General features: G+C 43.8%; 1 protein-coding gene across 6 annotated transcripts in view; it reads left to right on the top strand.

Moving 5' to 3' along the window:
- Window positions 1-12,576, top strand: part of LOC117242267 (homeotic protein antennapedia-like) — a 350,813-nt gene that overhangs the window by 332,072 nt on the left and 6,165 nt on the right. For all 6 annotated transcript variants that reach the window (XM_033508807.1, XM_033508805.1, XM_033508806.1 and 3 more), the window contains exon 2: window positions 5,735-7,319. In XM_033508807.1, coding sequence (XP_033364698.1) covers window positions 6,515-7,319 — 805 coding nt within the window. In that variant the 5' untranslated portion in view covers window positions 5,735-6,514. The remainder of the gene's footprint in view (window positions 1-5,734; window positions 7,320-12,576) is intronic.

Here is a 12,576-nt window from a genome sequence, read left to right as displayed (position 1 = left end):
CTGCCGAGTTATAGCTATCTTGTTCCATCTAATCTCAGTTCTCGACGACTCGCCTCCAACCATCCAGAATGAACTGTATATATTAGGTTGGTAACTAAGTTTGTCATTAGTTGGTAATGACAAAATCTGCAATCACTTAGTTACCAACCCGATACAATACATTTTCGACTTTCGAAAATCTACGAGAAATCGCCCACGATTTTCGATACACACTCTGTAGTTCTCGAATCGACAACTTCTTCCATTTGCTCTTGTAACTTATTGTTACTTGTAACTCTTGTAACTTATCGTTGTTGTAATCGTTTCTTCCTATCGTTCTAAAACGGATAATTCTAACGAGACAAATAAAGAGGGCGTTGGTGAAGTAATCGTACTATTGGTGATTGCCACCTAATGACAAAATCCGCAATCACCTAGTTGCCAGCCCAATAGAACGCGTTGTAACGCAGAACGACGATCTTCGCGAAACTCGAGTTTATCCGCGCTTCGTCAATTTCCGATTGAATAACATTTTTTTCCTAAATACTTGCACATACTTAACATTGAAAACATAATGTTTCTCGGGACTGAAGTTTCCTAGCGAAAATTGTCATGCTGAGTGTTCTAATTTCTTTTTTTTTTACGCGAAATAAGATCGACAAGAGTGCGTTTTACTACGCCAATGAACGTTTATCGTCGGCTTTCTCGGCTCGATGGCTACACATATTCAAGAGGATGGAAGTGATGCAGATTTCGAATCGAGATAAGGGCACGCTCAGACAATTTACTATGTAACAGATACGTTTGTTAGAAAAAAAAGTGGCATAATTATTTTATTCGAACTGGTTCGTGGGTTCGAAAATGCGAAGGATTTCTTTCGTTCTCGTCGCGTAACTTCGTAACCGGACTTCGCTAAGCATTTGCTTATTACTAACGCGGTTCGTAAATTAATGACATGCAATTAGTGTTCCCTATGAGACTTTAATTGCGCTGCTACGTCTGTTTCCACACTGCACGATCGATGTAAATATTCATCAAGCTCAACGATTTCGCGTACCGATATTTGTAAATTTTGTCCGATCTTTATCTATTGCAACTTGTTTCTTCTGTGTTAAATTACGTCATACTAAAAAAAAAAAAAAAAAGAACAATCTATAATTAAAGTAAAAAAATCAGACACGCGGTTTCAATTATGCTGAAATACTATGTGGGGATATAAAAAATGTAGATAGATAAGTTAATCGTGTAATATCTTTCATCCTCTTTTCCGGTATCACAACTCGAAGAAAAAATGTCCGATAAATTGTCCGATAAAGCGACCGATAAAATCTTTCATTTCGGGAAACTTTGGATAGAAAAGTTCAAATACATTGGCACGCGTACGTGTCCGTGATCGCTTCAAAATTTTCAATAAAATCACCAAATTATTAAAATTGAAGATCGAGAAAGTCCTCGACCTTGAAAAATTAAAAGTAAACAAAAAAAGAGGAAAGAACTAAAAAAGAAGAAAATAAACTTTGCCAGAGAAATTAAAGCAATACTCTCATGGAGACTCAAACATTTCTAACACCAGCGTTTACCTAGTTTCACGCCTATGTATCAAAATTTCCAAAATTCCAACCGAGCCTTCAATTATCAAATATTTTTCCGAACATTCATCAGTCTGTCGTAAATATATTCGCCGAAACGAACTTTCCAGCTATTCCACGTGCGAAGCGTTTATCAATAGCTGGATCAGACGCAGCGGAAGTTGGGAAAAAAGCCGCCGCGAGAGCAGCGGGAAACGCGGTGGTCGCAGGGTTCCGATCGACGCGGCCGGAACTGGAATGCGCTCTCAAGGTCGTAATTTTATGTTGGCTGTTTTTGTTTTTGTTTTTTTCTCCTGGATGGACGGAGAGTGAAGAGGTGGCCTGGTCTGGTTCGAGGGCCACCGTTTTACGACCTCGTTTAGTTTACGACTGTTTCACGGCGTGCGAACGACTGGCACGAGCTACGAGTCCCATAACTGTCAAATCCCGCCGCCACCGTTTACGGTGACCACTGAATCTTCCAGCTGGCCGCGATATTTCGTCGTTTATTCGAACGACCGCGTGAAACTTTCATGGGTGATCGCGCGACTATTTCACCGCTCGATTAGCATTCGTCAGTTTATCGCTCGGATGGCTGGTGGTATCGTGTTTCAACGCGAACGTTTTATTTGTGAAATAGCAGCAGGCAGCAGTTTCTGCTTCATTTTTTCCTTTCTTTCTTTCTTTCTTCATTCTGCTGTACGTTTTATGGCTTCCTGTTTTAAGCCAGGGGAAACGGATATGGTGATGTTGAACGTAAAGAAGATGCAGGCTATTTGCTAATTTAATAAGATTACATAGGTGGCGTGGCGAGCGAAACGGAGGCAGGAATTTTATATTTGAATCGAAGATCGGTCGAGTGAGATTTCACCGCAATTGGTACGCCATAGATAGATACGTTATCCGGTTTTATTTAAACGTTTTGCGACTGAAACGCGTCGCTGACGCGGACAAGTGGTTATTTTATTCAAACGGATCAATAGCAAAATGTCTCATGTAAATGGTGCAACTTGCGAAACACTAACGTTTCGATGTTTATACGTTGTACGTATGAAAGTAGGATTGAAAAAAAGAAACCTGCTGATAGTTGCATTTGATTTCGACGGTGTGTTCGAATAATTACTTGAAAGGAATCAAACGAGTTTATGTGCTCGATGGCTTTTGGGAGAATCGTTGCTCCAGCTAATAGAATGACAACTTCCTTTTACAGCTTGATAACAACGACTAGTAAACAACTGCGAGGGACAAAGAAATTCCCCAGCGAGGAGCCATTTTGTTAACTAGAGGCCATCATAGCTGCCTGACGTCACTTCCATATCCAACTATGGCGTCACGTGACGCTCCACCCTGTTTTCAATCACCTTGGACCCGAACCCACCCAGCTGTCAGACACGCTCCACCCCGTTTTTTCCACTCTTTCTGGCTATCGCCATCGCCATCTGCCGGCAATAATATGAACTCCTTAGAGCTTTAAATGGCTAGCTAGTTTATGCCCTTTCCGGTCGGTGTCACCACCGAATAAAGCTCGATGACCTGAATTCGTGCCCTTGAAAAAGTTGCGGCGTCCAAGCAGATTTCGACATCGATAGTCACGCGGAAGAATTTATCTGCCATTTTTCCAGTCATTTCCACCGCTCAGGAAGCGGCTTTCCGTTAAATACGAGTTCCCTCTACGTAATTAAACGCCACTTTCCAACGAGAGAATAGCAAAAACGTTTTCACGGCAAGACAATGCGAACGTTTCCGATAATACCCAGGCGTGACGTTTTCCATTTCAAACGGTTTATTACACGGCTGGCGTAACAGCGATCGCGTTTAATCGCGCCAAAGTAGGAAGCTCTGTGCTAAGCTGCGTTCGAACGAATCTCTTCAAAAGAGGGGAAAAAGACAACAAAAAAAAAAAAAAAAAAGAAAAGAAGAAAAGGAAAAGAGGGAAAGAGGATAGCAGACGGAAGCAAAGTGTTACGCGTCGCGTGGTTCCAATGGAAACGAGCCGTAAACCTCGATCGCTGGGAAAGAGGTTGGCGAGGTAGAGAAACGAGAAACAAAAATAACTCGCGCCGCAGAAGGACAATGTTGCTGTTCCGTGGAGGGGAAAGAATACGTAAGGGCGAGCCCGTAAAGCGGGAATTGAGTTAAAATCCTGCGAGAGGTAGAATTTATACGCGATCCAGGCGGGCAGCGGTGCGGGGAGCGCGGCCAGCCGAGTACGGAGCGCATGGAATCGCTATCGGCGGCCATTCATCAATCCGAGGAATCAATACGCTGGAATTAATGAAAGCGCCGCGCGAACAGCGAGCTAGCGGCCGGAATGTTAATCGCGATCGTCCCGCGTCCGACCCATTCCCGTGTACAGCAAACTCCCAAGGGCCCCACCTCCACCCGTAGCCCTTCAACCTGCCACCCCTCCCCTTGCCCTTATCCTTCCCCCCACCCTTCGAGCCCCTTGTACATCCGTCCCCGTCTCCCGTGCCCGCGTGCTCTCTACCATTACCAATACGACCACCGTGCTGCCCACAATGCCGTCGCACCGTGCATTCTATTCTCTCGTCTGGAATCGCAGCCCTTTTTTCCCTTTTTTATTACTTGCGGAATCGGCGATCGTTCGCTCCTCTCACTCTTCCAACCAATTTGTTCTGTAGATGGCTGGTGTTTGTTCGTTTATAGAAACCGGTTCTAGGAATTGTCTGTTTAATTGTTTAAGGCTATAGTTAGTATAATAGTAGATGTGCATTCGGACCAATTGGCGTTCTGCTGTATGAAGTACCCGAAAGCCGCAATGCACGCGTTTATAAGTTGATTGCCAGCTTTTATGGAAATTTCCATTTTTATCTAACAAGAAATCTAGGAAGAGATTCGTTTTATTCGATAAATATCATGATAAGTTATATTAGTATGGTATATCTTGGATATCTCCCCATATTTTTTTTTTTTTAATAAACGCGTAAAGATCAGTTTACTTATAAGAAGAATCTGTATACATATTTACTCGTTTTCAAGTACTCATTGAATTCAGAACGTCAGTTTATTATTCGAATACTCATTCACTGTAAACATAGCTTAATGCCACGACTGAATTGATAGAAAGCATTCGAAATAGATGTTTAGAGACTTTATTTGCATACTTCAGGCGAATAGCTTTGATTATGTGTAGAGTGTAGTCATTGAACGAAGGAAGTAGGTTTCGTTGTTGATTTCAGTCAGGCATTTCAGTCGCGTCAAGTGGTATGAGACAGTAGGTACACAGACACGTGATATTCAGGTGGAGGCACTGAGTTAAAAACTAACTTCAGGACGATACCGGTGAAATGACGCACGGTCGGTATGGAAGGTTTCCGGGCCTGATCGGAAGATCGGTCCAGAAGATTGAAGATCCAGCCGATAAAGGACCGACGGATCGTCGATGTTTCGAAATTTTTCGAAATTACCGGTGTTGTCGCCACTTTTCGATCTATCGTTAAATCTATTATTAATTAAACGAACGTTATTGCTATGTGTAATGACTGTCTGTTACTCTATAGAAACGATCTCTTTAATAAAATCAATTTCACTGTATCGGAAATATAATTCTCGTCCTCTGGAACTTTGTTTTGCCTGATGTTCTTAAAACGAAAGGCAACGCCACGATTCTAGTTACGTACTAACTAACGAGTTGCGCGGAATTCATGTCGGCAAGCAGTGCAACAAAAAAATTAGTAGACTTGGGGGGAATCTCGACGAGGCGTTCAGTAGCCGTGTTGCTTAATGGACGGGAATTTTCCAAATTTAACGATCGTTTAGCCCGCCCACACAGAAGGGACAAGCGAGTTTGGCGTCTGGGCGATGGCCGTCACCGTGACGAGCACGTGTGTAACTCGCCTTCTGTCATTTACAGTAAAACTCACTTCTGTTCGTTCAGTTCGTCGAAAGATCAGCAAACGGAGCTTTTGCCGGCTTCAGCGACTGTTCCAATGGACGAGCTCGGTATAAAACACGGTACTTTGAAACTCCAACGAAATTCCAATCTATTTCTATCTGTATGCTTTTTATCGTAGAGAAAAAGAAATTCAAAATGAACAAAGTATGGCGATGAAACGAAAATCTGTTTTTTTTTATTTTCTCGTCGAAAATTGTCGCCGTTTTAATATTCCGCCATATTTTAATACGACGTGCGTAAAATCAATTGAATCGCCTTTTTCATGTTACAGGTGTGGCATAACTTCGTTAGCAGGGTGGACAGAGGAACGGAACGTGTCTGGAGCGGCTTGGCGTTTTGAACGAAGGTACCACACCGAAGAAGAACTCTGATTACCATCTTCCCCCCCCGCCCCCCCCCCCCTAGTGTACAAGTTTCAAACCTGCCCCCCTAAAGTATTCCCCGCAGCTTGATAACTCACGGTTCTGTAGTGCTCCAGTTTCTAGTTTTTCTTTCTATATCGATGAGTCGAGTGTGATAAACGGGCAAAGGAACGAGACAAGAGGTATTATAGAGGGTATACGTAATTTGATGATACGCTAAGTGATTCACGGTGATGTTGGTGTGATACAAAGAGTGTTGCGCGCGCGCGTGTTGTCCGAGAGTGAGCGTGAGGAGGGAGGAGAATCGCGCCGGAGGAGGAGGTGATACTATATGTATAGATAATAGAAATTTATTCATGTATATGTAAGGACGTGTGCCAGTGTGTCCGTACGCAGGTATTCGAGTACAAAGAAAAGAAAAGAAAAAAAAAGAAGAAAAAGAAAAGAAATCCGACTATTAAAAGTGAAGAGAAGACAAAAACAAGCATACAGTTTGCCAGTACGAAGACAGGGAAAAACGAAGAGGAAAAAGAAAGAAAGAAGGAGAGGAGAGGAGGAGTAGTAGGTGGAGAATAAATTGAAAACCCTGCGAAACGGTCAAAGACTAAGAAACGAGGAAGTGTGAGGACACGTAAGGGAAAAACAAAGATCGAGGTGGCATTAGAAGGTGGGCCAGGTGGGACAGTAGCATGAGTTCGTACTTCGCGAATTCGTACATCCCTGACCTGCGTAATGGCGGGGTGGAACACCCGCATCAGCATCAGCAGCACTACGGTGCCGCCGTCCAGGTGCCCCAGCAAACGCAGTCGGTACAACAGCCATCTCAGCAAACCGGGGATCCATGCGATCCTAGTCTCCTACGTCAGGGAGTGCCTGGCCATCACTATGGGGCCGCTGGTAGCCAGCAAGATATGCCTTATCCGAGGTTTCCTCCGTACAATCGGATGGACATGCGGAACGCGACCTATTATCAGCATCAACAGGAGCACGGCAGCATGGACGGGTTGGGTGGTTACAGGTCGACGTCCCCGAGCCCCGGTATGGGCCACATGGGACACACACCGACCCCGAACGGACATCCGTCCACTCCTATTGTCTATGCGAGTTGCAAGCTTCAAGCGGCCGCGGTCGATCATCAGGGTAGCGTACTCGATGGACCGGACAGCCCGCCATTGGTCGAGTCGCAGATGCACCACCAAATGCATTCGCAACATCCTCACATGCAGCCGCAACAGTCACAACATCAGCAGCAGCAGCAGCAGCATCAACATCTTCAGGCGCAGCAGCAGCACATGATGTACCAACAGCAACAGCAAACGCAGGCGGCGTCGCAACAATCTCAGCCTGGCATGCATCCGCAACAACAACAACAACCTCAGCAACACCAAGGGGTGGTCACGTCGCCGCTTAGTCAGCAACAGCAGGCCGCTCCTCAAGGTGCGGCCACTGCCAACCTACCAAGTCCGCTCTACCCGTGGATGAGAAGTCAATTCGGTAAGAAAATGTCTGTTGCTTGCGTTAAAATCGTGCAGAAATTATATACAAATTCGCCGATGTCTCTGATGGATATGACATAACCTCATATTGCAATAACGTACGATGCGCTGTATCGGGAATTTGAAGTCCCTTGAAATACACAAAATTGTTTTAGCCGAATGAAAATAATAATTTAGCGAAACATAACACATGAAAATAATAATTCGATAACGTTACCTGGTCTATAAATTTAAAGGGTTAGGAAGGCCACTAGAGTAGTAAAAATCGAGAAGCAGCCATCTTGAATGTTCCATTTGCATCCGAATTACCCTGGTCGTTACCTGTGTTTCTAAAATCGTACAATGAACGTTGCTTCGAAGGAAAGAATCTTTTCTATCTGGCAGTAACAAAGAGAGAAGAGAGAGAGAGAGACGTTACATTCGTAAAGTCAGAGAGGAGATAATACGTGAGGCGGTTGTCGAAAATAGGCTCAAGGATTTTTCCTCGTGACCAAAAGGTTCGGGTAGAAAGCAAGATTTCTAGAGAGGACGGCGGCAGGTAGTCGGCCGCTTTCAGATTTATGCAACAGTAGGTAAAACTAGACCACATTCGTACGGTTCGCAAGCCAAGATTGGCATAATGTCTCCAGTTTCTAGGTATACCGACATCCCGAGTTATTTATTGCCCTGACCTTTTAGCTCTCGCTGGTTTCACCACACGTAAGCGTATACCTCCCCATAAAAGTTCCTCTTGCTGACTGTGGCCGTGTTGGCTCCACGGCTTGGCAGAGTCTCCGCTCATCCACTTTTATTCCCATGATAACTCGCGGCTGCTCGCTTCCACTCAATGGTATGCTGAACTAGTTCGCTTGTTTTCACTCACCTTTCTTCGTCTGTCTAGTTAGACAGGAATCTAGTATATTGAACGACTGCTACTTCTTTCTTCCAAGTGCTTTCTGTAAAGACGAGGGCAATTTCTATTTAGAATTCGTTCTATTCGACGAAATTCCAGCCTCTTCGTGATCTTTACGAAGCCGAGCGTAATATATTCGAGGGAGCAAGAAATATCGCCTGCTTTTCAAATATAGGGTTGTAGCGCAAGAAAAGCGTCAGGAAATCTGCTGGAGTCGACCGTGACTGCAAAGAATCGCACGGGTAATTTCGGAATAATGAGTTGGGAATTTATGGCAGCAATAACCAAGTGATAATAGCCGTTTTCTTTAACCCAGAGGTATCCGTCCCGGGTTGAGTAAGAGCACAGGTTCCGGCGCTCCACTGTGCTTGCTCTTGTTTTCTTCACCCTTCCCCTGATTCTGCAAATCCGAGAAAATGCCGCAACCTTGCAAAGTCAGGCTCCCTCGACCCCTTTTCCTTGTTACCTTAGCATTCAGTTGCTCGATGAACTCTGCTCGAGTTAAATCTTCGCTTCTTCAACTCGAATTGTTGCAAGCACTTACTTACGTATATCAACTTTCAAGATACGAATTTTTTCCTGCTCTTATAAAATCGTCCACGAGCTGCCAGCTGTTCTCTGCCGGATATTTTTCACGTAAGTGTAACTCGAATTCTTGTACGTTTTGTACTGTTCATTTTCTACACTTGATATGGAGAATGTAATAATCTTACGAAACCATCTCTCGGTTCAATTCGAAAGCTGGTACCAACCTGCTTGATTCGCCGATAAACGGTGTGGTACACGAATGACGAGACTGGTCCATACTCTTCGTTGCCAGTCAAAAGAAGAAAGAGGATCGAGTGCCTGAATCTGCTCACAGATGTCGGCACGCTTAAGTCTTTCCGATGGGTTGTCCAACGATATATGTATTCGTTGCTCGTGCTTTATCTAGTAAGCGTATTGATTTCGTATTATCTTCGCCATATCTTTTCATAAGTAAACAAAAATGATTCATAAGCAAAGCACGATATACATTTACACCATCTATCTTCGAACAAATCTTACAGAGAGAATCTTCTATGATCATTTAAAAGCAATAAAATATATGTAGCTTTGTATCAATAATTCTCTCGGTTTAACCATTATAAACATAGTTCCGTGTTGTATATGTGTATTTCGATTCCACACGATTCCATCCATCGTGTATTTATTAGCCATTCGAAACAAGATCAATCGGTCCATGTATTCTAACAAACATCCTTCATATCTGGTTTCGATACTAATTCGATCTATGATTATCCACGACTATTCGTTCTTCTCTGGTTAACACCGCTCATGAGGTTTGCCACTCGATCGTATTACCCTTACAGGTCTACCAATCACGATAAACCTCATATCAATTTATCTAGCTATCCATTCGTGGCCGTGGCTGCCTGTTTCTTTCCACGTTGCAAAACACCAGCTGAGCTAAGCGTGCTATAAGCAGGACTCCATGAATAATGCATGGCTCAATTTTATAGATGCAGGTGCTCTCCCGGGCATTTGCCCGGTGAAACCGCCGAGATTCCCTGGCACCTTACGCGGGACATTTGCGTTACATAGGTTAGGAAATTCCGGCATAGTTGGCTGGCTCGCGAAACCCCGGCATGCGAGTGCGCATCGGTGTCGTTTACTGCCGAACATCATGAAACGCTTCGTGAACGTGCACGACTTTCATCGTGAAAGCTTCTTCTATATACAATGACCCTTTGCCCCGCCTTTGATTTTCATTAAATATCCCTAGCCACCTGTCGAGTCACGTGACAGCTTCTGTCGTATTACCAGTCCTAACCATCGCATAATTAGTGTTTTTATTATTCTTCGAAATGTCAATATGCGTTACAATGCACGATAATTCCTGTTTGCCTTGAGAAAAGGTAAACGACGAAAGTAGCGAAGGTGGTTAAATTGGAAAAGAAAGATATTTGAATATATCTCAATGGAATTTTACATCTTTGCTGGTAAATATTGTTTTACTTGAAACGTTATGAGCCAGTGTAAATAATGTGCACGATTTCGTTGGCGATTAATAGCTGCGGACGCGAACCATGTTTTCGTTCGAGATACATAATTCTGTGTACGTTGTAAGTTGCGGATGCGCCGACACTGAACTTCGGCAAAATTGTTCATTGTCATTCGTATCTTGCATTCGCATGCATGCATGCGCTCACGTGCATAAACTTTCATTGATTAGCATTTTCTTTGTCGAATTAATTCGCCAGGCAGATAAAATTAGAACCAATTGCGGAGAATGATAGTATTCGGGGTTCGTGATCAAGTTAATTAGCTCGATGGAAAAAGGAAAGGTGAAAATTAGATTGCTCACAGGCTTATACGGATTCGACCATCGGTAATTGCGGTGTAACAACTGCAACAGCATACGCGTTATCTCAGCTTATTCCGCGAAACGCATTATCATACGAAAAAATATAATATTTCTCGTAGCCAGGGCCCATGAAACACCATCGCGATATACCATAAAAATAACATACAATGAAGTTATAATTCAGAAGTTCCAGGCACCGTGACGTTTCGACGATTCCACCGGATCTTACGTTATAAGACAAGCGAATGTTTTTTTTTTTTTTTTTATCCTTTTTCGTCATCGTTTCTCTTTCGACATCGAACTCGCAACGAAATTCCGATTTAACGCTGATCGATCGTAATTGTGTATCGATATTGCGTGGTCGAACGTGAATTGGTCGGTTTGGTTATCGATATCGCTGATGCTTTTAATACGTAAGATAATTGCGATCCTTTTGCGCGAAGAGATTTATGGTATCGGGTTCCTTCGGTTCTGCTCGGGCTCCCCCCCCTGCCCCCTCCCCCCTCCACTTCGTCCCTTTTCTCCCCCTCACAAATAAGCATGCAGCGGTGCAGTTATACATAGGTGTGAGGCTTCCGTTATTGCGTACACGTGTACGTGGTACGAGCGCCACATTTCTTATGTAATCCGAGCACTGACACGAATGCTTAGCGGACGAACAAAGTACCACGGCGAAGAAACCGCACTACCGTCGAATTAATCGCGCGAAATATCTACGTAAATGGCCAATAACCCGTGCGCGTAATGAGGAATTAAAATGGCCCTTGCTCCGCTCCCTGCCTCGTTTTATTTCTCCTTTTTCCTCCCACCTTCTTCTTTTTTTTTTTTTTTTTCTTTTTTGTCGTACGACCTGGCTAATTGAGGGCGCAGATTTATAGACTGGACACCATTTGTTGGTCGAGGCACGTGGCCAGAAAATTTACCAGATATTAGCGCGCATCTTTTAGTTATTTGTTTTTTCACAGGTTCCTAACCTCTTCTCGTCGCTACCTTTTTTAACGTTGTCTTGCTATGTATAGTGGATTTTGATACATAGCGGCAGTGCGATTTTTTTTAAATTGAGTATATAGCAGCCTTAACTTACTTGTGACGCGAATATTTCACGTTTATCGCGCTGTAAGATATATTCAAGTATTATTATTCCGTCAAATTGTATAACTAGACTTATTTTTGTACGCCCGGTTTACTATCGCGCCATTACACGTTACATTTTGTCCTGTATAATAAAACATCGGACGCTTACGATAGTAATAATCTACTCTGCGAGTTAAGGTTAGGAAAATCTGCAACATGCCATCTAAATGGGGGAGCGCGCGTAGCAATAACAATTCTTTCGCTTTGTCGTGCAACTTAACCTAAAATGAAATTTTAATTTAAAATAAGGTACGATGCTTTCTCGTTCGAGGATGTCCGAAGGAACGCGCGAGGGTTAAGCGCGACCGCTCAACACCTGTAACCCTTTTTTCCTCGATATGTGGGAAAGATAAAAAGAAAGTCCCTAGATACCATGTGGCAGGCGTAGGGTTTTAATCTGGCGGGGGTCACGGCGATCAACATTCACATCTCGAAACGCGTTTCGTTCTAGTTCGCGTAGTGTCAGACACCAGAGATTGGTGTCCGAAACGATGGCGGCTTCGTGAGATATTCAAAAAGAGATGGAACCCAAAGAGGCAAGAAAGGAGGAGCGTGGAGGAAACGACGTGAGGTCGAAAGGCAGAAAAGGAGAAGGCGAGCGAACGTGGTATACGGTGAAACAGAGAGGGAGGAAGTCGACCGGCGGAGGGCGTAGAAAATGTTGACGATGATGGATGAGACCATAGAAATCCTATGTCCGTTTGCTTTTTGGGCCGCCGCCATAAACTCCCGAGACAACTATGGACGATACGCCGTTGGGATATGGGCTCCTATTAAACCTGGAAATTTCGGCAAATTGGGGCGAAAAGGGTCTAAATCAATGATCTTATTACGCGTACGAATTATAGTTTTTTTTTTTTTAGGATCGCTGGGAAGAATTCT

Source organism: Bombus vosnesenskii, unplaced genomic scaffold, assembly GCF_011952255.1.
Source record: "Bombus vosnesenskii isolate JDL3184/JDL3185 unplaced genomic scaffold, Bvos_JDL3184-5_v1.1 scf7180000016273, whole genome shotgun sequence".
Classification (NCBI taxonomy): Eukaryota; Metazoa; Arthropoda; class Insecta; order Hymenoptera; family Apidae; genus Bombus; species Bombus vosnesenskii.
This window is presented reverse-complemented; position numbering and strand designations above follow the sequence as displayed.